The 24,544-nt window shown below is 50.1% G+C and overlaps 1 protein-coding gene across 2 annotated transcripts in view; it reads left to right on the top strand.

Annotated features, from left to right (window-relative positions):
• The window catches only part of NPR2 (natriuretic peptide receptor 2), a 59,490-nt gene that overhangs the window by 13,850 nt on the left and 21,096 nt on the right, over positions 1-24,544 (top strand). For both annotated transcript variants that reach the window (XR_008345702.1, XM_053448849.1), the window contains exons 2-14: positions 2,140-2,339; positions 3,623-3,736; positions 4,897-5,032; positions 6,627-6,721; positions 12,970-13,102; positions 13,752-13,836; positions 15,526-15,646; positions 17,900-17,974; positions 18,413-18,490; positions 18,580-18,684; positions 21,124-21,195; positions 22,588-22,747; positions 23,121-23,276. Coding sequence is in view for 1 of the 2 variants with exons in the window: in XM_053448849.1 (XP_053304824.1) it covers positions 2,140-2,339; positions 3,623-3,736; positions 4,897-5,032; positions 6,627-6,721; positions 12,970-13,102; positions 13,752-13,836; positions 15,526-15,646; positions 17,900-17,974; positions 18,413-18,490; positions 18,580-18,684; positions 21,124-21,195; positions 22,588-22,747; positions 23,121-23,276 (1,530 nt within the window). In the remaining variant the exon portion in view is untranslated. The remainder of the gene's footprint in view (positions 1-2,139; positions 2,340-3,622; positions 3,737-4,896; positions 5,033-6,626; positions 6,722-12,969; positions 13,103-13,751; positions 13,837-15,525; positions 15,647-17,899; positions 17,975-18,412; positions 18,491-18,579; positions 18,685-21,123; positions 21,196-22,587; positions 22,748-23,120; positions 23,277-24,544) is intronic.

Raw genomic sequence — 24,544 nt, 5'->3', positions numbered from 1 at the left:
GACTGTTACAGGGAGATACGGACAATTTGTTGGGGTCTGTGAACGAGACGCAGATAAAGAGCGCACGGCCCTCAGCGGGTATACTTACCCCCAGTCACAGAGCGCACGGTCCTCAGCGGGTATAATTACCCCCAGTCACAGAGCGCACGGTCCTCAGCGGGTATAATTACCCCCAGTCACAGAGCGCACGGTCCTCAGCGGGTATAATTACCCCCAGTCACAGAGCGCACGGTCCTCAGCGGGTATAATTACCCCCAGTCACAGAGCGCACGACCCTCAGCGGGTATAATTACCCCCAGTCACAGAGCGCACGGCCCTCAGCGGGTATAATTACTCCCAGTCACAGAGCGCACGGCCTTCAGCAGGTATAATTACCCCCAGTCACAGAGCGCACGGCCCTCAGCAGGTATAATTACCCCCAGTCACAGAGCGCGCGGCCCTCACCGGGTATAATTACTCCCAGTCACAGAGCGCACGGCCTTCAGCAGGTATAATTACCCCCAGTCACAGAGCGCACGGCCCTCAGCGGGTACAATTACCCCCAGTCACAGAGCGCGCGGCCCTCACCGGGTACAATTACCCCCAGTCACAGAGCGCACGGCCCTCAGCGGGTATAATTACCCCCAGTCACAGAGCGCACTGCCCTCAGCGGGTATAATTACCCCCAGTCACAGAGCGCACGGCCCTCAGCAGGTATAATTACTCCCAGTCACAGAGCGCACGGCCCTCACCGGGTATAATTACCCCCAGTCACAGAGCGCACGGCCCTCAGCGGGTACAATTACCCCCAGTCACAGAGCGCACGGCCCTCACCGAGTACAATTACCCCCTGTCCCTTACTCTCCTGGAAATGACCTGGCACATGAAGCACTCCCTGCAAACAGGAAGTACCCTGGAACAAACCACTTGAGGGAGGGGGAGTGAGATGTCTTCATCAAGAACATGGAACAAACCCCTTGACCAGCCTGAATAAAATGCTGCCCTGCAGTATGGAGGATGTATAACTGACTTATTGGTTTCCTTTTCATAAGGCTATACATCCCACATACTGCAGGGCAGCACTTTGTGTGGGCCCGGAAAATATTTCCCTCAGATTCAGAGTTCCTCTGACACTCGGGACAGCTCTGGATGGGCCCCTGAGGTTGTTTGGGCCCCTGAGGTTGTTTGGGCCCTGGGCAGCTGCCCCTTTTCACCGATTATATCTGTTTTGCCAGTGAGATTTTTTTGCTATTAATGTCCCCATTTTCTGTATATCGTACTATTATCTGCCCTGCAGAGGGGTGAAACGTCATATTTATCGTCTTCAGGTAACATATGGAAACCACAACATCCCCTTCTATTCCTTCACATCCCTCATTCATGCGACCCATCCCCCCATTATCTTTAAATCAGCGAGCCAGCCCCCTGTATAATGTATAGATAAATCAGTGACCGGCCCCCTGTATAATGTATAGGTAAATCAGTGACCGGCCCCTGTATAATGTATAGATAAATCAGTGACCGGCCCCCTGTATAATTTATAGATAAATCAGTGACCGGCCCCCTGTATAATGTATAGATAAATCAGTGACCGGCCCCCTGTATAATGTATAGATAAATCAGTGACCGGCCCCCTGTATAATGTATAGATAAATAAGCGACCGCCCCCCTGTATAATGTATAGATAAATCAGCGACCGCCCCCCTGTATAATGTATAGAAAAATCAGCGACCGGCCCCCTGTATAATGTATAGATAAATCAGTGACCGGCCCCTGTATAATGTATAGATAAATCAGTGACCGGCCCCCTGTATAATGTATAGATAAATCAGTGACCAGCCCCTGTATAATGTATAGATAAATCAGTGACTGGCCCCCTGTATAATGTATAGATAAATCAGTGACCGGCCCCCTGTATAATGTATAGATAAATCAGTGACCGGTCCCCTGTATAATGTATAGATAAATCAGTGACCGGTCCCCTGTATAATGTATAGATAAATCAGTGACCGGCCCCTGTATAATGTATAGTTAAATCAGTGACCGGCCCCTTTATAATGTATAGATAAATCAGTGACCGGCGCCTGTATAATGTATAGTTAAATCAGTGACCGGCCCCTGTATAATGTATAGTCATATGTGCTTCTGTTCTTTTCCCAGTGATATATATCTGTGGACCGTTGGAAATGCTTCACCGGATTATGCTGCTCGCTCACAGGGAGAAGTTAACCAATGGTGATTATGTGTTTTTCTACGTGGATGTTTTTGGGGAGAGTTTACGAGCCGATATAAACCGAGAAGCAAAAAAACCGTGGCAGTGCAACGACAGCCAGGAGCAGGACCTCAAGGAGGCCTTCAAGGTGAGGACATCACTGTTTAGGCTATATCTACTTTCCCGTGCTGTGTCTCTGTTATATGGCAAAGGATTCAGTCTGTGACAGAGGATTCAGACCATGCTAGAGGATTCAGTCTGTGAAAGAGGATTCAGACCATGCTAGAGGATTCAGTCTGTGACAGAGGATGCAGACCATGCTAGAGGATTTAGTCTGCGATAGAGGATGCAGACCATGCTAGAGGATTCAGTCTGTGACAGAGGATGCAGACCATGCTAGAGGATTTAGTCTGCGATAGAGGATGCAGACCATGCTAGAGGATTTAGTCTGCGATAGAGGATTCAGACCATGCTAGAGGATTCGGTCTGTGACAGAGGATTCAGACCATGCTATATGATTCAGTCTGTGGCAGATGATTCAGACCATGCTAGAGGATTCAGTGATAGATTAGGCAGACCATACTAGTGGATTTAGTCTGCGATAGAGGATTCAGTCTGCGACAAATTATTCAGATGATGATAGAAGATTTAGTCTGTGACCATGCTAGAGGATTCAGAGCATGCTAGAGGAGTCAGTCTGTGATAGAGAATTCAGACCATGCTAGAGGTGTCAGTCTGTGATAGAATATTCAGACCATGCTAGAGGAGTCAGCCTGTGATAGAATATTCAGACCATGCTAGAGGAGTCAGTCTGTGATAGAGGATTCGGACCATGCTAGAGGAGTCAGTCTGTGATAGAGGATTCAGACCATGCTAGAGGAGTCAGTCTGTGATAGAATATTCAGACCATGCTAGAGGAGTCAGTCTGTGATAGAGGATTCAGACCATGCTAGATGAGTCAGTCTGTGATAGAGGATTCAGACTGTAATTGCGGATGACTAACACACAAATTGCTCTAACACTCACATACGAAAACACACACTCACTCCAATACCACACACTTACACACACACACCCACCCAGGCTCTACTATCATAAGGCTCACACATACATACTAACACCATATGTTCACACTCTCACTGTAACAGCATACACTAAGACACACGCAGACACATGTATGTCTGTCTCTTACTCGCCGTATGTAGTGCTTGTCTTCAGTGCAGCCGGCACTCTCTGTGCGAGCTGCCACACTTCTACTGCAGGTCATGTGACATTGTGTTACGTGACCCCCCCAAATGCCTAGGTTACCGGGGCGTCAGATACTATGCACTCACCTTAGTGCACACCTGCCATCGTGTACCACCTCCATTCACTCTCTCACCTCACTCACCTCCTGCTAAGGTCCTCTCTGTCTTTCTCGTCTCTCTACAGACAGTTCTCGTAATCTCATACCATGAACCTGAGAATCCGGAATACTTTGAATTCCAGAGGAATCTGATCCAGAGATCCAAGCAGGAATTTGGAGTGGATCTCAATTATTCTCTGGTGAGTAGGTAACCATATGACCTAAAAACTCAGGGGGCGCCTGGACTGATCCCTGAGGGGCCCCACTAGAAGCCTTCTGCCACCGTCTCTCAACCATTCCGTTATCCATTCAGCCATTTACCATCCATACCCTGCCATCAGGCCCAGACTTGTACAAAAAAATAGGCCCGGGCATTTAAGCCTGAGCAGCCCATTTTTGTTTATTTATTTATTGTTAAAGCCCACCCTTCATGTACCATCTTTGCATTTACTCATTCACACAAATCATTAACACATCCATTAATGCAGTCTCACAAATCATTCAAGCAATTCATCCACACATGAATTCATTAATTGTCATACGCATTCACACAATTCATCCACACATTTATTCATTCATTCTCATACGCATTCACACTACCCCCTCTCTTCATCTTATCTGCCCCTTCTCACTATGTTCCCCCTTTTCACTATGTACCCCCCCTCACTATCTATCCCCTCTCCCCCTTTCTCACTATCTAACACCCCTCTGCCCCTTCTCACTGCACCCCCCTCCCTCACCTTACTTACCTTGTTGCCGGAGCAAGCAGCAACTGCGACCGGGCCCGCGGCAGGGCCGGATTGACCTTGGGGGCTGATGGAGCTGCAGCTCCAGGCCCCTACCTTAAAATAGGCCCAGTCAGGACCGCACTGACTGGGCCTCTACGGCCGCATTAACGCAGGGCCCCTTAAGCCCGCCGCAACTGCGACCGGGTCCGCCACTCTAACGGGCCGGGCAGCCCCCACCAGGGCCGGCCTTAGGGGTGTGCGGCCGCACAGAGCTTAAATAAAACATCGGGGGTTTTTTTTAACTTTATTTAACTTCCTCCATGTTAAATAAAGTTAACAAAAACTTTAATTAACATGGAGGATGTTAAATAAAGTAAAAAAAAAACAACAATGGGTCATAGGGTTCTAGGTAACACTGATCTGTGTTTATTGCCCTCCTGTGAGTGTTAAACATATCGGTCATAGGGTTCTAGGTAACAAGGAGCTATGTTTATTGCCCTCCCCCTCCCGTGAGTGTTAAGCGCATGGGTCGTAGGGTTCTAGGTAACACTGAGCCGTGTTTATTGCCCTTCCGTGAGTGTTAAGCGCATGAGTCGTAGGGTTCTAGATATTTTATTGGCCTCTCCCCTCAGATGAATTTCATCGCGGGCTGTTTCTATGACGGCGCCCTGCTGTACGCGCACGCGCTCAACGAAACCCTGGCCGAGGGCGGATCGGAGAAGGACGGACTTCGCATTGTACAGAAGATCCAGGGTCGCAAAATGCAAGGTGTGTCCGCGGCGTGTTAAACGTCACACGGCTACAGGAGAGCTGTCACCACAACATAACTACTCCGCACAACTCTACAACCCTCCACACAACTACTCCACACAACTCTACAACACTCCACACAATACTCCACACAACTCTACAACACTCCACAAAACTCTACAACACTGCACACAACTCTACAACACTCCACACAACTCTACAACACTCCACACAACTCTACAACACTCCACAAAACTCTACAACACTCCACACAACTCTACAACACTCCACACAACTCTACAGCACTCCACAAAACTCTACAACACTGCACACAACTCTACAACACTGCACACAACTCTACAACACTCCACACAACTACTCCACACAACTCTACAACACTCCACAAAACTCTACAACACTCCACACAACTCTACAACACTCCACACAACTCTACAACACTCTACACAACTACTCCACAAAACTCTGCAACACTCCACACAACTACTCCACACAACTCTACAACACTCCACAAAACTCTACAACACTCCACACAACTCTACAACACTCCACAAAACTCTGCAACACTTCACACAACTACTCCACAAAACTCTGCAACACTTCACACAACTCTACAACACTCCACACAACTACTCCACACAACTCTACAACACTCCACACAACTACTCCACACAACTCTACAACACTCCACACAACTATTCCACACAACTCTACAACACTCCACACAACTCTACAACACTCCACACAACTACTCCACACAACTCTACAACACTCCACACAACTCTACAACACTCCACACAACTACTCCACACAACCCTACAACACTGCACACCATACGCCACACAACTCTACAACACTCTACACAACTATTCCACACAACTCTACAACACTCCACACAACTCTACAACACTCCACACAACTACTCCACACAACTCTACAACACTCCACATAACTCTACAACACTCCACACAACTCTACAACACGCCACACAACTCTACAACACTCCACACAACTCTACAACACTCCACACAGCTCTACAACACTCTACACAACTACTCCACAAAACTCTACAACACTCCACACAACTCTACAACACTCCACACAACTCTAAAACACTCCACACAACTACTCCACACAACTCTACAACACTCCACACAACTACTCCACACAACTCTACAACACTCCACACAACTCTACAACACTCCACACAGCTCTACAACACTCCACACAGCTCTACAACACTCCACAAAACTCTACAACACTCCACACAACTCTACAACACTCCACAAAACTACTCCACAAAACTCTACAATACTCCACACAACTCTACAACACTCCACACAACTCTACAACACTCCACAAAACTACTCCACAAAACTCTACAACACTCCACACAACTCTACAACACTCTACACAACTACTCCACAAAACTCTACAATACTCCACACAACACGAGACTTCACATAATTCTGCAAAAATCCACAAAATGCAACACTTAACACAACTCTACAACACTCCACACAACAGATGGGTTAGTTTGGTGCAAGAGCCGACGGGGTGACCATGTCTAACCGCAGGATTTCTTATTTCCCAGGCATCACCGGCATGGTCAGCATGGACAACGGCAACGACCGGAACACAGACTTCGACTTGTGGGCCATGAGCGACCACCAGGCTGGAGACTTCACGGTGAGACGCTTTACATTCAGGTCGCGGTGACATTAGGTCACGTTCTGTGAACTCCGTGCCTGCTCCTGACTCGCCGAACCTGATGTTTCAGAGGCAGTCTGGAGGCAGGTGATGGAGCAGCCTTTCCAATTGGTTCCTAAATCCTGCCGGTGTGCTGGGGCCCCCGGGGTCACTGGAACCTTCCATGGTCTCAGACGGGGAGAATGATTGGTTTGTGGCATTTAGGGCCATTGGTCATATCACAGGAATATCACACAGATCAGGCTGGGAGACAGATCGACAAACGTGCGGAGTGCTGGCAAGTCTGACAATGGGGAGGAGCCCGGGGAAGAGAAGAGAGAGAAGACACAGAGGGGATGGGAGAGAGAGACAGGGAGAAGAGAGAGGATGGGAGAGTGAGACAGGCAGAGAAGAGAGAGGGGACGGGACAGAGAGAGGGACGAGGGCAAAAAAGAGAGAGAGAAGGGATGAGAAATAAGAGAGAGGGGGTGGAATGGGAGAGAGAAGAGAGAGCGAAAGAGACAGGGGAGAGAAAAGCGGGAGGGGATGGGACAGAGAGAGAGTAGAGAGAAGGGAGAGGATGGGAGAGAAAGAGACAAGGGAGAGAGGAGGGATGGGATAGAGAGAGGAACAGAGGAGAGAAGACATAGAATGGGAGAGAAGAGAGAGAGGATGGGAGAGACAGAGGGATGAGGGGAGAGAGAGAGAGAGAGAGAGAGGAACAGGGGAGAGAAGAGAGAGAGGATGGGAGAGACAGAGGGATGAGGGGAGAGAGAGAGAGAGAGAGAGGAACAGGGGAGAGAAGAGAGAGAGGATGGGACAGACAGAGGGACGAGGGGAGTGAGAGAGAGAGCGAGGGGATGGGAAAGTGAGACAGGCAGAGAAGAGAGAGAGGGGATGGGAGAGAGAGGGACGAGGGCAGAAAAGAGAGAGAGGCAGGAATGCAAAGAGAGAGAGAGAGAGGATGGGAGAGAGACATTTAAATCGATAAAGGGGTTAATAAAGGACGGGAGGGAGAAATGTTACAACGAGAGAGCGGAATCTAACACTAGAGAGTCAGAGACTGAGATGGGACTGAAGGGAGTTTTACTTTACTGAGAGGGTGGTAGATATGTGGAACGGCCTCCCAGCAGAAGTGGTAGAAGCTGATACAGTGAGGGTATTAAACATGCACGGAGATATAGCTCCTGAATCTAAGGAATGAGTGAGGTTTGAGTCTCTACAGACTCAGTGGGCCAGATGGGGCCGATCTGCGCTCCCAAGAGTCCTTTCCACGAGTAGACAGGACTCTTTTTATGAGGCCGCCTTGGCCGGGAAGCTCTGTTTGGATAAATATCGTATCTCTTAGTCTGAGTTTTATCTGCAGTCTGACGCTGAGTTTTCGCAGGACTCGGGGGTCTGTCGCTGAGTTTTCGCAGGACTCGGGGGTCTGACGCTGAGTTTTCGCAGGACTCGGGGGTCTGTCGCTGAGTTTTCGCAGGACTCGGGGGTCTGTCGCTGAGTTTTCTCAGGACTCGGGGTCTGTCGCTGAGTTTTCGCAGGACTCGGGGTCTGTCGCTGAGTTTTCGCAGGACTCGGGGTCTGTCGCTGAGTTTTCGCAGGACTCGGAGGTCTGTCGCTGAGTTTTCTCAGGACTCGGGGTCTGTCGCTGAGTTTTCGCAGGACTCGGGGTCTGTCGCTGAGTTTTTGCACGACTCGGGGTCTGCCACTGAGTTTTCGCAGGACTCGGGGGTCTGTCGCTGAGTTTTCTCAGGACTCGGGGTCTGCCACTGAGTTTTCGCAGGACTTGGGGTCTGTCGCTGAGTTTTCGCAGGACTCGGGGTCTGTCGCTGAGTTTTCGCAGGACTCGGGGGTCTGTCGCTGAGTTTTCGCAAGACTCGGGGGTCTGTCACTGAGTTTTCGCAGGACTCGGGGGTCTGTCGCTTAGACATACACGTCCATGCTCACACACACATTCACATTATACACACATTCCTCCCTTACCCTCTCGCACCGTTTACCTCTCTGGCAGCTCACACTCTGCCTGGCTTTTACCCGGGTCACGGAACCTCACATCATGTGACCTCCCCCTGCAAGTCGAAAACTGTTCACAAATGGCCAGCCTCTGGGGCATTTGCACCCATGCCCCCCCCTCCCCCCCGGGCCAGCTGGCCGTGAGTATGACTGTTGCTGCCCCCTGCAGGATGTGGGGGGTATAAACTCACAGAAGGTAATGAGATCCCACATACTGCAGGGGGCACCCTTTAAATGCCACGCACGGCAAGATTACATTTATTTATATATATATTTTATATAGCGCTAGCGATACAACAGAAAGTGAACAATAACATTAAACAGAAAGAGACGTGCAGAGGGGCTCTGTATAATGTATAGATAAATCAGTGACCTGCCCCCTGTATAATGTATAGATAAATCAGTGACCGGCCCCTGTATAATGTATAGATAAATCAGTGACCGGCCCCTGTATAATGTATAGATAAATCAGTGACCGGCCCCCTGTATAATGTATAGATAAATCAGTGACCGGCCCCTGTATAATGTATAGATAAATCAGTGACCGGCCCCCTGTATAATGTATAGATAAATCAGTGACCGGCCCCCTGTATAATGTATAGATAAATCAGTGACCGGCCCCCCTGTATAATGTATAGATAAATCAGTGTCCGGCCCCTGTATAATGTATAGATAAATCAGTGACCGGCCCCCTGTATAATGTATAGATAAATCAGTGACCGACCCCTGTATAATGTATAGATAAATCAGTGAGCCGGCCCCCTGTATAAAGTATAGATAAATCAGCGAGCCGGCCCCTGTATAATGTATAGATAAATCAGCGAGCCGGCCCCTGTATGATGTATAGATAAATCAGTGAGCAGGCCCCCTGTATAATGTATAGATAAATGAGCGAGCCGGCCCCTGTATGATGTATACATAAATCAGTGAGCCAGCCCCCTGTATAATGTATAGATAAATCAGTGACCGTCCCCCTGTATAATGTATAGATAAATCAGCGACCGCCCCCCTGTATAATGTATAGATAAATCAGTGTCCGGCCCCTGTATAATATATAGATAAATCAGTGACCGGCCCCCTGTATAAAGTATAGATAAATCAGCGAGCCGGCTCCTGTATGATGTATAGATAAATCAGTGAGCTGGCCCCCTGTATAATGTATAGATAAATCAGTGAGCGGCCCCCTGTATAATGTATAGATAAATCAGCGAGCCGGCCCCTGTATGATGTATAGATAAATCAGTGAGCCGGCCCCCTGTATAATGTATAGATAAATCAGTGAGCGGCCCCCTGTATAATGTATAGATAAATCAGTGAGCCGGCCCCTGTATGATGTATAGATAAATCAGTGAGCCGGCCCCCTGTATAATGTACAGATAAATCAGCGGGCCGGCCCCTGTATGATGTATAGTTGAGTCAGTACATGCCCGCTGGGAATGCTCTTGTGGATGAGGTCACTGTGCAGGCGTTGCTGGCCTCAGGGGTCTCTTACTGACATTGCTGCCATTCCAGGCTCCTGATAAGAGCCCCTCCCCCGGCCCCTCCAGCTGTTCTCTCTCAGGAAACACTTTCTGGCACTGACAGCAGGAGCCGCGTGTCTGGCCGAGAGACACCGCTGCTTGTGCAAGCAGTCTGTATCAGTGTGCGCGCGTCTGTGTGTGTCTGGGTGTGCGCTTCTCTGTCAGTGTGTGCGTCAGTGTGTGCGCGTTAGTGTGCGTCAGTGTGTGTCAGTGTGTGCGCGTCAGTGTGTGCGTGTCTGTGTGTGTCAGTGTGTGCGTCAGTGTGTGTCAGTTTGTGCGCGTGTTACCCTAATAAAGAAGCGCAGACAGTTTTTGTTTCTTGTATACATTGTACAGCCAATACACTGTTTCTTGCAGCACGCTTACACCTGTTTGGTAGGCCTCGTATTATACATTTGTATTTGAGCCTGAGACTAGCTTAGCGCACCGACATTTTTTCTTTTCCCTGTTTGCACATATTTGAGGTTGTTGGCTCCTCATCAGTCTGGTTGCAGCTTGCTGTCCAGGGGTTAATAGGGAGGAGGTTTAATTGCACCTCCCCCAACACATTAATAAGGTTTTGGTAGCAGTATAAACTGCTTGGTGTGTCCACTACGTAGGAGGTGAGAGTAGGTTCTCACCCTATTGAGAGTGTGCCTTGACGTGGCGGGTGAGCTTAATTATGCTTTGGCCAATTCATATAACCAAAACCTCTCAGAAGCACTCCACGGGGGTCTGTTTATTGTGTAACGTGCTCCATGGGGGTGTGTTTATTGTGTAACGTGCTCCGTGGGGGTGTGTTTATTGTGTAATGTGCTCCGCGGTGGTCTGTTTATTGTGTAACATACTTCGTGGGGGTGTGTTTATTGTGTAACGTGCTCCGTGGGTGTGTGTTTATTGAGTAACGTGCTCTGTGGGGGCGTGTTTATTGTGTAACGTGCTCTGTGGGGGTGTGTTTATTGAGTAACGTACTTCGTGGGGGTCTATTTATTGTGTAACGTGCTCTGTGGGGGCGTGTTTATTGTGTAACGTGCTCTGTGGGTGTGTGTTTATTGAGTAACGTACTTCGTGGGGGTGTGTTTATTGTGTAACGTGCTCCATGGGGGTGTGTTTATTGCGTAACGCACTCGGTGGGGGGGTGTTTATTGTGTAACGTGATCCATGGGGGTCTGTTTATTGAGTAACGTGCTCTGTGGGGGTGTGTTTATTGTGTAACGTGCTCTGTGGGGGCGTGTTTATTGTGTAACGTGCTCCGTGGGGGTGTGTTTCTTGTGTAACGTGCTCTGTGGGAGTGTGTTTATTGTGTAACGTGCTCTGTGGGGGCGTGTTTATTGTGTAACGTGCTCCGTGGGGGTGTGTTTATTGTGTAACGTGCTCCGAGGGGGTGTGTTTATTGAGTAACGTGCTCTGTGGGGGCGTGTTTATTGTGTAACGTGCTCTGTGGGGGCGTGTTTATTGTGTAACGTGCTCCGTGGGGGTGTTTTTATTGAGTAACGTGCTCTGTGGGGGTGTGTTTATTGTGTAACGTGCTCTGTGGGGGCGTGTTTATTGTGTAACGTGCTCCGTGGGGGTGTGTTTATTGTGTAACGTGCTCCGTGGGAGTGTGTTTATTGAGTAACGTGCTCTGTGGGGGTGTGTTTATTGTGTAACGTGCTCTGTGGGGGTGTGTTTATTGAGTAATGTGCTCTGTGGAGGTGTGTTTATTGAGTAACGTGCTCTGTGGGGGTGTGTTTATTGTGTAACGTGCTCTGTGGGGGCGTGTTTATTGTGTAACGTGCTCCGCGGGGGTGTGTTTATTGTGTAACATGCTCCGTGGGAGTGTGTTTATTGAGTAACGTGCTCTGTGGGGGTGTGTTTATTGAGTAATGTGCTCTGTGGAGGTGTGTTTATTGTGCAACGCGCTCAGCGGGGTTGTGTTTAATGTTTAACGCGCTCCGCGGAAGTGTGTTTATTGTGTAACACGCTTCAGGGAGGGTGTTTATTGTGTAACACACTTCAGGGGGTGTGTTTATTGTGCAACGCGCTCCATGGGGGTGTGTTTATTGAGTAACGTGCTCTGTGGGGCGTGTTTATTGTGCAACGCGCTCCATGGGGGTGTGTTTATTGAGTAATGTGCTTTGTTGAGGCGTGTTTATTGTGCAACGCGCTCAGCGGGGTTGTGTTTATTGAGTAACGGGCTTTGTGGGGGTGTGTTTATTGAGTAATGTGCTTTGTTGAGGCGTGTTTATTGTGCAACGCGCTCAGCGGGGTTGTGTTTATTGAGTAACGGGCTTTGTGGGGGGGTGTTTATTGTGCAACAATCTCCGTGGGGTTGTGTTTATTGAGTAACGTGCTTTGTGGGGGGGTGTTTATTGTGCAACGTGCTCAGCGGGGTTGTGTTTAATGTTTAACACGCTCCGCGGAAGTGTGTTTATTGTGTAACACGCTTCAGGGGGGTGTTTATTGTGTAACACGCTTCAGGGGGGTGTTTATTGTGTAACACACTTCAGGGGGGTGTTTATTGTGTAACACGCTTCGGGGGGAGGTTTATTGTGTAACACACTTCAGAGGGGGTGTTTATTGTGTAACACACTTCAGGGGGGTGTTTATTGTGTAACACACTTCGGGGGGAGGTTTATTGTGTAACACGCTTCGGGGGGTGTTTATTGTGTAACACACTTCAGAGGGGGTGTTTATTGTGTAACACACTTCAGGGGGGTGTTTATTGTGTAACACTTTCTGATCTCCTTGGTGCAGGTTGTCGGCCATTACAACGGGATCACTAAACAGATTAACTGGACTGGAAACCCCATCATTTGGCTGAAGGGATCCCCCCCGTCCGACAGCCCCCCCTGTGTGTTTAACGCTGATGACCCCTCGTGTGTGAAGAGTAAGTCTGGCTGTCTCGCTCCGTAACTCTCTCTCTCTGCAACTCGCTCCAGACCTACATCTTTCTCTGATATTATCTCCCTCTCTTCCTATATGACTCTCTTTCACTATCTCTCTGATATTATTTCTCTCTCTCTCTCTCTCTCTCTCTCTCTCTCTCTCTCTCTCTCTGCAACTCCCAACTCTCCCCTTCTCCCTGTGACACTCTCCCCTTCTTCATGTGACACTGTACCTTTCTCCCTCTCACACCCTTTCTTCCTCTGAAACTCTCCCTTTCTCGCTCTGACACTCCCCCCTTCTCCCTGTGACACTCACCCTTTCTCTTTCTGCAACTAACCAACTCTCCCCTTCTCCCTGTGACTCTCCCCTTCTAACTGCCACACTCACCCCTTCTCCTGTGACACTCTCCTTTTTTCCCTATGACACTCACCCCTTCTCATTGTGACTCTCCCATTCTCCCTGTGACTCTCACCCCTTCTCCCTGTGAGACTCTCCTCATCCTTCTCGCTCTGTGACTCCCCCCTTCTCTCCCTCTGTGACTCCCCCCTTCTCTCCCTCTGTGACTCCCCCCTTCTCTCCCTCTGTGACTCCCCCCATGCTTTTGTGACTCCCTGACACTCTCCCATAACTCTCTCCTGTTTCTCTCACAGCCCCCCTGTCCACATTGGCCATCGTAGCCCTTGGTGCCGGTCTCACCCTGCTAATTTTTGGGATGTCTAGTTTCCTCATACTGCGGTGAGTAACAGGAATTAAATAATGAATCAGAGGTTGGTGCTAATGTAACCACTACAGCCGGTACGTGGCGGAGAGGCCATCAGTCATGGCCGGAACATGGCGGAAAGGACCTCTTCTGCCTTTAGTAACGGTCATGGCCGGTACGTGGTGGAGAGGACTTCATGTCACCTTAGTAACAGTCATGGACAGAACGTAGTGGAGAGGACCTCTTCTGCCTTTAGTAACGGTCATGGCCGGTACGTGGTGGAGAGGACCTCATCTCACCTTAGTAACAGTCATGGACGGAACGTAGTAAGGGGGGCCTCTTCTGCCTTTAGTAACAGTCATGGACGGAACGTAGTGGAGAGGACCTCTTCTGCCTTTAGAAAAAGTCATAGCCGGTACGTGGTGTAGAGGACCTCTTCTGCCTTTAGTAACAGTCATGGACGGAACATAGTGGAGAGGACCTCTTCTGCTTTTAGTAACAGTCATGGCCGGAACATGGCGGAAAGGACCTCTTCTGCCTTTAGTAACAGTCATGGCGGCACGTGGCGGAGAGGACCTTTCTGCCTTTAGGAACAGTCATAGCCGGTACGTGGTGGAGAGGACCTCATCTCACCTTAATAACAGTCATGGCCGGGACGTGGTGGAGAGGACCTCATCTCACCTTAGTAACAGTCATGGCCGGGACGTGGTGGAGAGGACCTCATCTCACCTTAGTAACAGTCATGGCTGGAACATGGTGGAGATTACCTCATCTGACCTTAGTGACAGGGGGTCTAACTCTCCGGTACAACCGAGCCCCCCTTATCCTCCCGTCACCCCAGATCTCGCATTGAATGTTTATCCCATGTCGTCCTCTTTAGAGGAGACTTCCTGCTCTCGTTAGAGATGTTTGTTAATTGCCTCTTCTGGATTTGATTACAGTTGGAGTGCGGTCAGAATGCGTCACAGAGATGCCTCCCAGCTGCAGACAGCTGTCTCTCTCATTCTTTCCTCTTTATACATCTCTCTCATGGTCTCTTAATCTCTGCTATTTCTGTCTCTCTGTTATTCTGTTCTCTCTCTCCATCTCTCTCATTCTCTCCCTCTCACTGTTCTCTTGCCCTCTGCTCATTCCCTCTCTTTCATTCTCTTCTTTTTTGCCACCTCTCTTGCTGTCGCTTATCTTTTCTTCTCCGTCTCTCTACTCCTCTCTAGTCTTTCTGTCTCTCTAATTCTCACCTCTCCCGCTGTCTGTCTCTTGGACATTTTCTGCATGAGTTTAATGATCTATTTAAATGTCTGAAGCTGTGGAGCCCTGCGCTGCTGAGGCCCTCCTGTACCTCTCCCCCCCCTCCATCCTGTGGTCACAGGACACATTTAGCGACCCCCAATCACATTAAGCACTGGATGGGGCATTGGGGGGCAGATAGGCTGTATGCCCCCAGGTTCATTTTATCACACGGGTAGTGGAGGGTGGGGGTGATCTTTACTGCCCCACTAAAGGTGGTCTAGGAAACGAAAGTCACCGGCCCTCGTCTGCAACTCGCAAAAAGCCGCATGCACTCACACTCAACTCGTGCGACCGGGTATTGTCAACCGAGTTAACCCTTACCGAGTGAATAGATCCAGCAGCCGGAGGCCGGTGACCCCAGAAATAACTGAAGGGCGTTTGGGAAGCGGCCGCTCCTTGTTGCCTCCCTCTGACCGGCGTCTGTTCTTGCGCAGGAAGCTGATGCTGGAGAAGGAGCTCGCCAGCATGCTGTGGAGGATCAGGTGGGAAGAGCTGCAGTGCGGGAATTCGGAGAGATATCACAAATACGCGGGGAGCCGGCTCACCCTTTCACTAGTGAGAGTCACGAGTAACTCACCCCATGAGTGCGTGTTGGTTTGGTGTGTGACAGTTTCACTTGGAGTGCGGGGGTCTCGCTCAGTGTGTGACCATTTGGTTCTGTGTGTGACAGTTTCACTCGGAGTGCGGGGGTCTCGCTCAGTGTGTGACCATTTGGTTTGGTGTGTGACAGTTTCACTCGGAGTGTGGGGGTCTCGCTCAGCATGTGACCATTTGGTTCTGTGTGTGACAGTTTCACTCGGAGTGTGGGGGTCTCGCTCAGCGTGTGACTATTTGGTTTGGTGTGTGATGGTTTCACTCGGAGTGCGGGGGTCTCGCTCAGTGTGTGACCATTTGGTTCTGTGTGTGACAGTTTCACTCGGAGTGCGGGGGTCTCGCTCAGTGTGTGACCATTTGGTTTGGTGTGTGACAGTTTCACTCGGAGTGTGGGGGTCTCGCTCAGCATGTGACCATTTGGTTCTGTGTGTGACAGTTTCACTCGGAGTGCGGGGGTCTCGCTCAGTGTGTGACCATTTGGTTTGGTGTGTGACAGTTTCACTTGGAGTGCGGGGGTCTCGCTCAGCATGTGACCATTTGGTTCTGTGTGTGACAGTTTCACTCGGAGTGCGGGGGTCTCGCTCAGTGTGTGACCATTTGGTTTGGTGTGTGACAGTTTCACTCGGAGTGTGGGGGTCTCGCTCAGCGTGTGACCATTTGGTTTGGTGTGTGACGGTTTCACTTGGAGTGCGGGGGTCTCGCTCAGCGTGTGACCATTTGGTTTGGTGTGTGACAGTTTCACTTGGAGTGTGGGGGTCTCGCTCAGCGTGTGACCATTTGGTTTGGTGTGTGACAGTTTCACTCGGAGTGCGGGGGTCTCGCTCAGTGTGTGACCATTTGGTTTGGTGTGTGACAGTTTCACTCGGAGTGTGGGGGTCTCGCTCAGCGTGTGACCATTTGGTTTGGTGTGTGACGGTTTCACTTGGAGTGCGGGGGTCTCGCTCAGCGTGTGACCATTTGGTTTGGTGTGTGACAGTTTCACTTGGAGTGTGGGGGTCTCGCTCAGCGTGTGACCATTTGGTTTGGTGTGTGACAGTTTCACTCGGAGTGCGGGGGTCTCGCTCAGTGTGTGACCATTTGGTTTGGTGTGTGACAGTTTCACTCGGAGTGTGGGGGTCTCGCTCAGCGTGTGACCATTTGGTTCTGTGTGTGACAGTTTCACTTGGAGTGCGGGGGTCTCGCTCAGTGTGTGACCATTTGGTTTGGTGTGTGACAGTTTCACTTGGAGTGTGGGGGTCTCGCTCAGCGTGTGACCATTTGGTTTGGTGTGTGATGGTTTCACTCGGAGTGCGGGGGTCTCGCTCAGCATGTGACCATTTGGTTCTGTGTGTGACAGTTTAACTCGGAGTGCGGGGGTCTCGCTCAGCGTGTGACTATTTGGTTTGGTGTGTGACAGTTTCACTTGGAGTGTGGGGGTCTCGCTCAGTGTGTGACCATTTGGTTTGGTGTGTGACAGTTTCACTTGGAGTGCGGGGGTCTCGCTCAGCGTGTGACCATTTGGTTCTGTGTGTGACAGTTTCACTTGGAGTGCGGGGGTCTCGCTCAGCGTGTGACCATTTGGTTTGGTGTGTGACAGTGTCACTCAGAGTGCGGGGGTCTCGCTCAGTGTGTGACCATTTGGTTTGGTGTGTGACAGTTTCACTTGGAGTGCGGAGGTCTCGCTCAGCGTGTGACCATTTGGTTTGGTGTGTGACAGTTTCACTTGGAATGTGAGGGTCTCGCTCAGTGTGTGACCATTTGGTTTGGTGTGTGACAGTTTCACTTGGAGTGCGGGGGTCTCGCTCAGCGTGTGACCATTTGGTTTGGTGTGTGACAGTGTCACTCGGAGTGCGGGGGTCTCGCTCAGTGTGTGACCATTTGGTTTGGTGTGTGACAGTGTCACTCAGAGTGCGGGGGTCTCGCTCAGTGTGTGACCATTTGGTTTGGTGTGTGACAGTTTCACTTGGAATGTGAGGGTCTCGCTCAGTGTGTGACCATTTGGTTTGGTGTGTGACAGTGTCACTCAGAGTGCGGGGGTCTCGCTCAGTGTGTGACCATTTGGTTTGGTGTGTGACAGTTTCACTCGGAGTGTGGGGGTCTCGCTCAGTGTGTGACCATTTTGTTTGGTGTGTGACAGTTTCACTTGGAATGTGAGGGTCTCGCTCAGTGTGTGAGAGGGTCTCTCTCAGTGATTGAGGGTCTCGCTCCGAGTTTAACGGTTTCACTCTGTCCTAGAGAGGCTCCAGTTATGGTTCTTTGATGACCGCTCATGGAAAATATCAAATCTTCGCCAACACAGGGCATTTTAAGGTGATTTTGGAGTCTGGGAATGGGTTTGTGCGTTCCTCTCTCTGTCCTTCTCTCCTCTCTCTGTCCTCTCTCCTCTCCTCTCTCTGTCCTTATCTCCTCTCCCCTCTCTGTCCTTCTCTCCTCTCCCTCTCTGTCCTTCTCTCCTCTCCTCTCTCTGTCCTTCTCTCCTCTCCTCTCTCTGTCCTTCTCTCCTCTCCTCCCTCTGTCCTTCTCTCCTCTCCCTCTCTGTCCATCTCTCCTTTCCATGACTGTCCTTCTCTATCTGTCTCTCCTTCCGTCTGCCCTTCTTGTCTTTCTCTGCGCTGTTCTCTTCTCTCCCTCTCTCTCTCTCTCTCTCTGTTGGTTTTAAGTATTTGGGATCTTTGTTTTGGGCCCCCTCTCTACATGTCTGTCTCTTTCCTGCTGTCTCTCGTTAAGATATCTTTGTCTCCATCACAGGGGAATGTTGTGGCCATAAAACACGTCAATAAGAAGCGTATTGAGCTGACACGGCAGGTCCTCTTCGAGCTGAAACACGTATGTATGTCTCGCTGTTATCACTGACCGTAAGGGTAACGAGAGCTCTGCGCTCACACTCACCTCTAGACGTCTCTCTATCTCCTCAGATGCGGGACGTGCAGTTCAATCATCTGACCCGTTTCGTGGGCGCCTGTATTGACCCTCCTAACATCTGCATTGTGACAGAGTACTGCCCCCGGGGCAGCTTACAGGTAAATGCTTCGCGGTGTGTGGCCTGACATCCCAGCCCACGGGGCAAATTTAGAGGGTTGTACATGAGATTACTGGTAGGTACCAGACACTGGGGTGTTAGAGGGGCTACTAAGGCATATCTTGGGGTACTAGAGGGACCGGCTAGTAGTATCAGGACCCTGGGGCAGTACAATGGCTCCTGGTACGTTTCAGTCCTGCTCAGAACATCAGCACCCTCGGGGCAAAAAGGAACATTTACCCCGGGGTCCCTGCTGACCTATTGGGCTGAACTGCAGGAAGAGAGTAGAGGAGGTCCCCGCGTGAGGCTCCTCTGCCGGAGCGGGGGTATTCGCAGTGACACAGACTGACCCCATTGGTGAAAGACAGAGAAAACGATCTACTTCGTATGACAAAAAGTAAGACGCTCCTTCTGCAGTCACATGTTTCAGTCTGAAAGAGGGGAGCTTAAAAAGGGAAAGGCAAGGCTCAGAGTTACTGTGTCAGGATCCGCAGTCACAGGATCCGCGGTCACAGGATCTGAAATCATAGGATCCGCAGTCACAGGATCCGCGGTCACAGGATCCGAAATCATAGGATCCGCGGTCACAGGATCTGAAATCACAGGATCCGCGGTCACAGGATCTGAAATCATAGGATCCGCAGTCACAGGATCCGCGGTCACAGGATCCGAAATCATAGGATCCGCGGTCACAGGATCCGCGGTCACAGGATCCGCGGTCACAGGATCCGCGGTCACAGGATCTGCAGATACTCTGTGCAGAGCTGGGATCCGCGTGTACTGCAACCGTTGTGTGTGTATATTTATGCCCTGGGGTTTTAAAGGAGCTGCTGGCGGGTATCAGGATCCTGGGGTTTTAGAGGAGCTGCTGGCTGGTATCAGGATCCTGGGGTTTTAGAGGAGCTGCTGGCGGGTATCAGGATACTGGGGTATTAGCGGAGCTGCTGGGGGGTATCAGGATCCTGGGGTTTTAGAGGAGCTGCTGGCGGGTATCAGGATCCTGGGGTTTTAGAGGAGCTGCTGGCGGGTATCAGGATCCTGGGGTATTAGAGGAGCTGCTGGCGGGTATCAGGATCCTGGGATATTAGCGGAGCTGCTGGCGGGTATCAGGATCCTGGGGTTTTAGAGGAGCTGCTGGCGGGTATCAGGATCCTGGGGTTTTAGCGGAGCTCCTGGGGGGTATCAGGATCCTGGGGTATTAGAGGAGCTCCTGGCTGGTATCAGGATCCTGGGGTATTAGCGGAGCTGCTGGCGGGTATCAGGATCCTGGGGTTTTAGAGGAGCTGCTGGCGGGTATCAGGATCCTGGGGTTTTAGCGGAGCTCCTGGGGGTATCAGGATCCTGGGGTATTAGAGGAGCTCCTGGCGGGTATCAGGATCCTGGGGTATTAGAGGAGCTGCTGGCGGGTATCAGGATCCTGGGGTTTTAGCGGAGCTGCTGGCGGGTATCAGGATCCTGGGGTATTAGAGGAGCTGCTGGCGGGTATCAGGATCCTGGGGTATTAGAGGAGCTGCTGGCGGGTATCAGGATCCTGGGGTATTAGAGGAGCTGCTGGCGGGTATCAGGATCCTGGGGTTTTAGAGGAGCTGCTGGCGGGTATCAGGATCCTGGGGTTTTAGAGGAGCTGCTGGCGGGTATCAGGATCCTGGGGTTTTAGAGGAGCTGCTGGCGGGTATCAGGATCCTGGGGTATTAGAGGAGCTCCTGGCGGGTATCAGGATCCTGGGGTTTTAGAGGAGCTCCTGGGAGGTATCAGGATCCTGGGGTTTTAGCGGAGCTGCTGGCGGGTATCAGGATCCTGGGGTATTAGCGGAGCTTCTGGCGGGTATCAGGATCCTGGGGTATTAGAGGAGCTGCTGGCGGGTATCAGGATCCTGGAGTTTTAGCGGAGCTGCTGGCGGGTATCAGGATCCTGGGGTATTAGAGGAGCTGCTGGCGGGTATCAGGATCCTGGGGTATTAGAGGAGCTGCTGGCGGGTATCAGGATCCTGGGGTTTTAGAGGAGCTGCTGGCGGGTATCAGGATCCTGGGGTTTTAGCGGAGCTGCTGGCGGGTATCAGGATCCTGGGGTTTTAGAGGAGCTGCTGGCGGGTATCAGGATCCTGGGGTATTAGAGGAGCTCCTGGCGGGTATCAGGATCCTGGGGTTTTAGAGGAGCTCCTGGAGGGTATCAGGATCCTGGGGTTTTAGAGGAGCTCCTGGCGGGTATCAGGATCCTGGGGTATTAGAGGAGCTGCTGGTGGGTATCAGGATCCTGGGGTATTAGAGGAGCTGCTGGCGGGTATCAGGATCCTGGGGTATTAGAGGAGCTCCTGGCGGGTATCAGGATCCTGGGGTTTTAGCGGAGCTGCTGGCGGGTATCAGGATACTGGGGTTTTAGCCGTACCCCCAGCAGGGGTAGATCACTCAATTAGTTAAATTCAGGCTGTTTGCTTCCTCAGGATATCCTGGAGAACGAGAGCATTAACCTGGACTGGATGTTCCGACACTCGCTCATCAACGACATTGTGAAGGTAAGAGGAGACACCACTCAACACCAAACTCAAACTCAACACAGACATCACAATATTCATCGTAACACAAGACAAACACACAACACAAACACATCCGTCAACACAACTCAACACAGACATCACAATGCTCATCGTAACACAAGACAAACACAAAACACATCCGTCAACTCAACACAGACATCACAATGTTTATCAAAACAGAAATCACCTCTAATGCATCAGGTCTCAAAACACAACATATAGGGATAGTTCGAGCACTGGACACGGTCACCGGCAAGTCACTCTCTCCACCCTCTCCTTACCCTGTCCGTAATTCATCTTCTCCTCACCCCTGTGCCTTCTCCATCTTCTCCTCACCCCTGTGCCTTCTCCATCCTCTCCTCACCCCTGTGCCTTCTCCATCCTCTCCTCACCCCTGTGCCTTCTCCATCCTCTCCCTACCCCTGTGCCTTCTCCATCCTCTCCCTACCCCTGTGCCTTCTCCATCCTCTCCTCACCCCGTCCCTTCTCCATCCTCTCCTCACCCTGTCCCTTCTCCATCCTCTCTTTACCTCGCCCCTACTCTATCCTCTCTTTACCCTGTCCCTACTCCATCCTTTCCTTACCCCCGTCCCTTCTCCATCCTCTCCTCACCCCTGTGCCTTCTCCATCCTCTCCTCACCCCTGTGCCTTCTCCATCCTCTCCCTGCCTCCATCCCTTGTCCATCCTCTTCTTACCCCTGTCCCTTCTCCATCCTCTTCTTACCCCTTGTCCATTCTCCATCCTCTCTTCACCCCTGGCCATCCTCCCCTCACCCCATCCATTCTCCATCCTCTTCTTACCCCTGTCCCTTCTCCATCCTCTCCTCACCCCTGTCCCTACTCCATCCTTTCCTTACCCCCGTCCCTTCTCCATCCTCTCCTTACCCCTGTGCCTTCTCCATCCTCTCCTCACCCCTGTCCCTTCTCCATCCTCTTCTTACCCCTGTCCCTTCTCCATCCTCTTCTTACCCCTGTCCCTTCTCCATCCTCTCCTCACCCCGTCCCTTCTCCATCCTCTCTTTACCCCGCCCCTACTCTATCCTCTCTTTACCCTGTCCATACTCCATCCTTTCCTTACCCCCGTCCATTCTCCATCCTCTCCTTACCCCGTCCCTTCTAAATCCTCTCCTTACCCCGTCCCTTCTAAATCCTCTCCTTACCCCTGTCCCTACTCCATCCTCTTCTTACCCTCATCCTTTCTCCATTTCCACTCACCCCATCTGTTTCTCCATCCTCCCCTCCTCCCCGTCCCTTCTCCATCCTCCCCATCCCTTCTCCATCCTTCCCTAACCCCCGTTCCTTCTCCATACTCCCCGTCCCTTCTCCACGCTCTCCTCCCATCCCCATGGACCCCCTCTCTCTTTCTCCCAGGGAATGTGCTTCCTGCACCGCAGCATCATTGGCTCTCATGGGAACCTCAAGTCCTCTAACTGTGTGGTGGACAGCAGATTCGTCCTCAAGATCACCGACTACGGCCTTGGCAGCTTCCGCTCCTCCTGCGATGCCGATGATGTCCATGCGCTGTATGCCAGTGGGTGTGAATGCTTTGGGGTCCTCCTGCACCCCGCCATTCTTCCGATGCTGAATCTCTATCTGATACATACCGTTTGTTGCATTAACTCAGAATTACCTGCAACATGTTACATGTATGTGGCATGTTCTGCACCCTATTGGATGGTTATGATCACAAAATAACCCTATTGCTAAATTATGATTGTAGATGGACCCTATTGGATGGCTCTTAATGTAGTCTGACCTCATTGGATAGTTATTATCATAGTCTGACCCTATGGGATGGTTCTTATCATGGACTTCACCCTATTGGATTGTTATTAATCACAGGCTGACTCTATTGGATGGTTCTTGTCACAGACCGAGCTTATTGTGTGTCCTTTACTCTACAGAAAAGTTGTGGACGGCCCCGGAGCTCCTGCGCATGGCGAGACCCCCACCTCAGGGAACGCAGAAGGGGGATGTGTATAGCTTTGGGATTATTTTGCAGGAAATCGCACTCCGCAACGGATGTTTCTATATCCAGGGAATGGACCTGAGTCCAAAAGGTACTTTGTATAGAGATTGGGAGTTATTATTCGGAATGTAAATTCAGGACCCCAACACATACAGCGAGCAGAGCGATATGGTATATAGTATATACATATAGTATATAGTATACACGTCTCCTACAGCGGGCGGCGCGATACTGTATAATACATACAGCGAGCAGAGCGATATGGTATATAGTATATATATAGTATATAGTATATATATAGTATATACGTCTCCTGCAGCGGGCGGCGCGATACTGTATAACACATACAGCGAGCAGAGCGATATGGTATATAGTATATATATAGTATATAGTATATATATAGTATATACGTCTCCTTCAGCGGGCGGCGCGATACTGTATAATACATACAGCGAGCAGAGCGATATGGTATATAGTATATATATAGTATATAGTATATATATAGTATATACGTCTCCTACAGCGGGCGGCGCGATACTGTATAACACATACAGCGAGCAGAGCGATATGGTATATAGTATATATATAGTATATAGTATATATATAGTATACACGTCTCCTACAGCGGGCGGCGCGATACTGTATAACACATACAGCGAGCAGAGCGATATGGTATATAGTATATATATAGTATATAGTATATATATAGTATATACGTCTCCTACAGCGGGCGGCGCAATACTGTATAACACATACAGCGAGCAGAGCGATATGGTATATAGTATATATATAGTATATAGTATATATATAGTATACACGTCTCCTACAGCGGGCGGCGTGATACTGTATAATACATACAGCGAGCAGAGCGATATGGTATATAGTATATATATAGTATATAGTATATATATAGTATATACGTCTCCTTCAGCGGGCGGCGCGATACTGTATAATACATACAGCGAGCAGAGCGATATGGTATATAGTATATATATAGTATATAGTATATATATATTATATACGTCTCCTACAGCGGGCGGCGCGATACTGTATAACACATACAGCGAGCAGAGCGATATGGTATATAGTATATATATAGTATATAGTATATATATAGTATACACGTCTCCTACAGCGGGCGGAGCGATACTGTATAATACATACAGCGAGCAGAGCGATACGGTATATAGTATTTATATAGTATATATATAGTATATAGTATATATATAGTATATACGTCTCCTACAGCGGGCGGCGTGATACTGTATAATACATACAGCGAGCAGAGCGATATGGTATATAGTATATATATAGTATATAGTATATATATAGTATATACGTCTCCTACAGCCCACGTCG

This window comes from Spea bombifrons, chromosome 1 (assembly GCF_027358695.1).
Source record: "Spea bombifrons isolate aSpeBom1 chromosome 1, aSpeBom1.2.pri, whole genome shotgun sequence".
In the NCBI taxonomy this organism is placed as follows: Eukaryota; Metazoa; Chordata; class Amphibia; order Anura; family Pelobatidae; genus Spea; species Spea bombifrons.
This window is presented reverse-complemented; position numbering and strand designations above follow the sequence as displayed.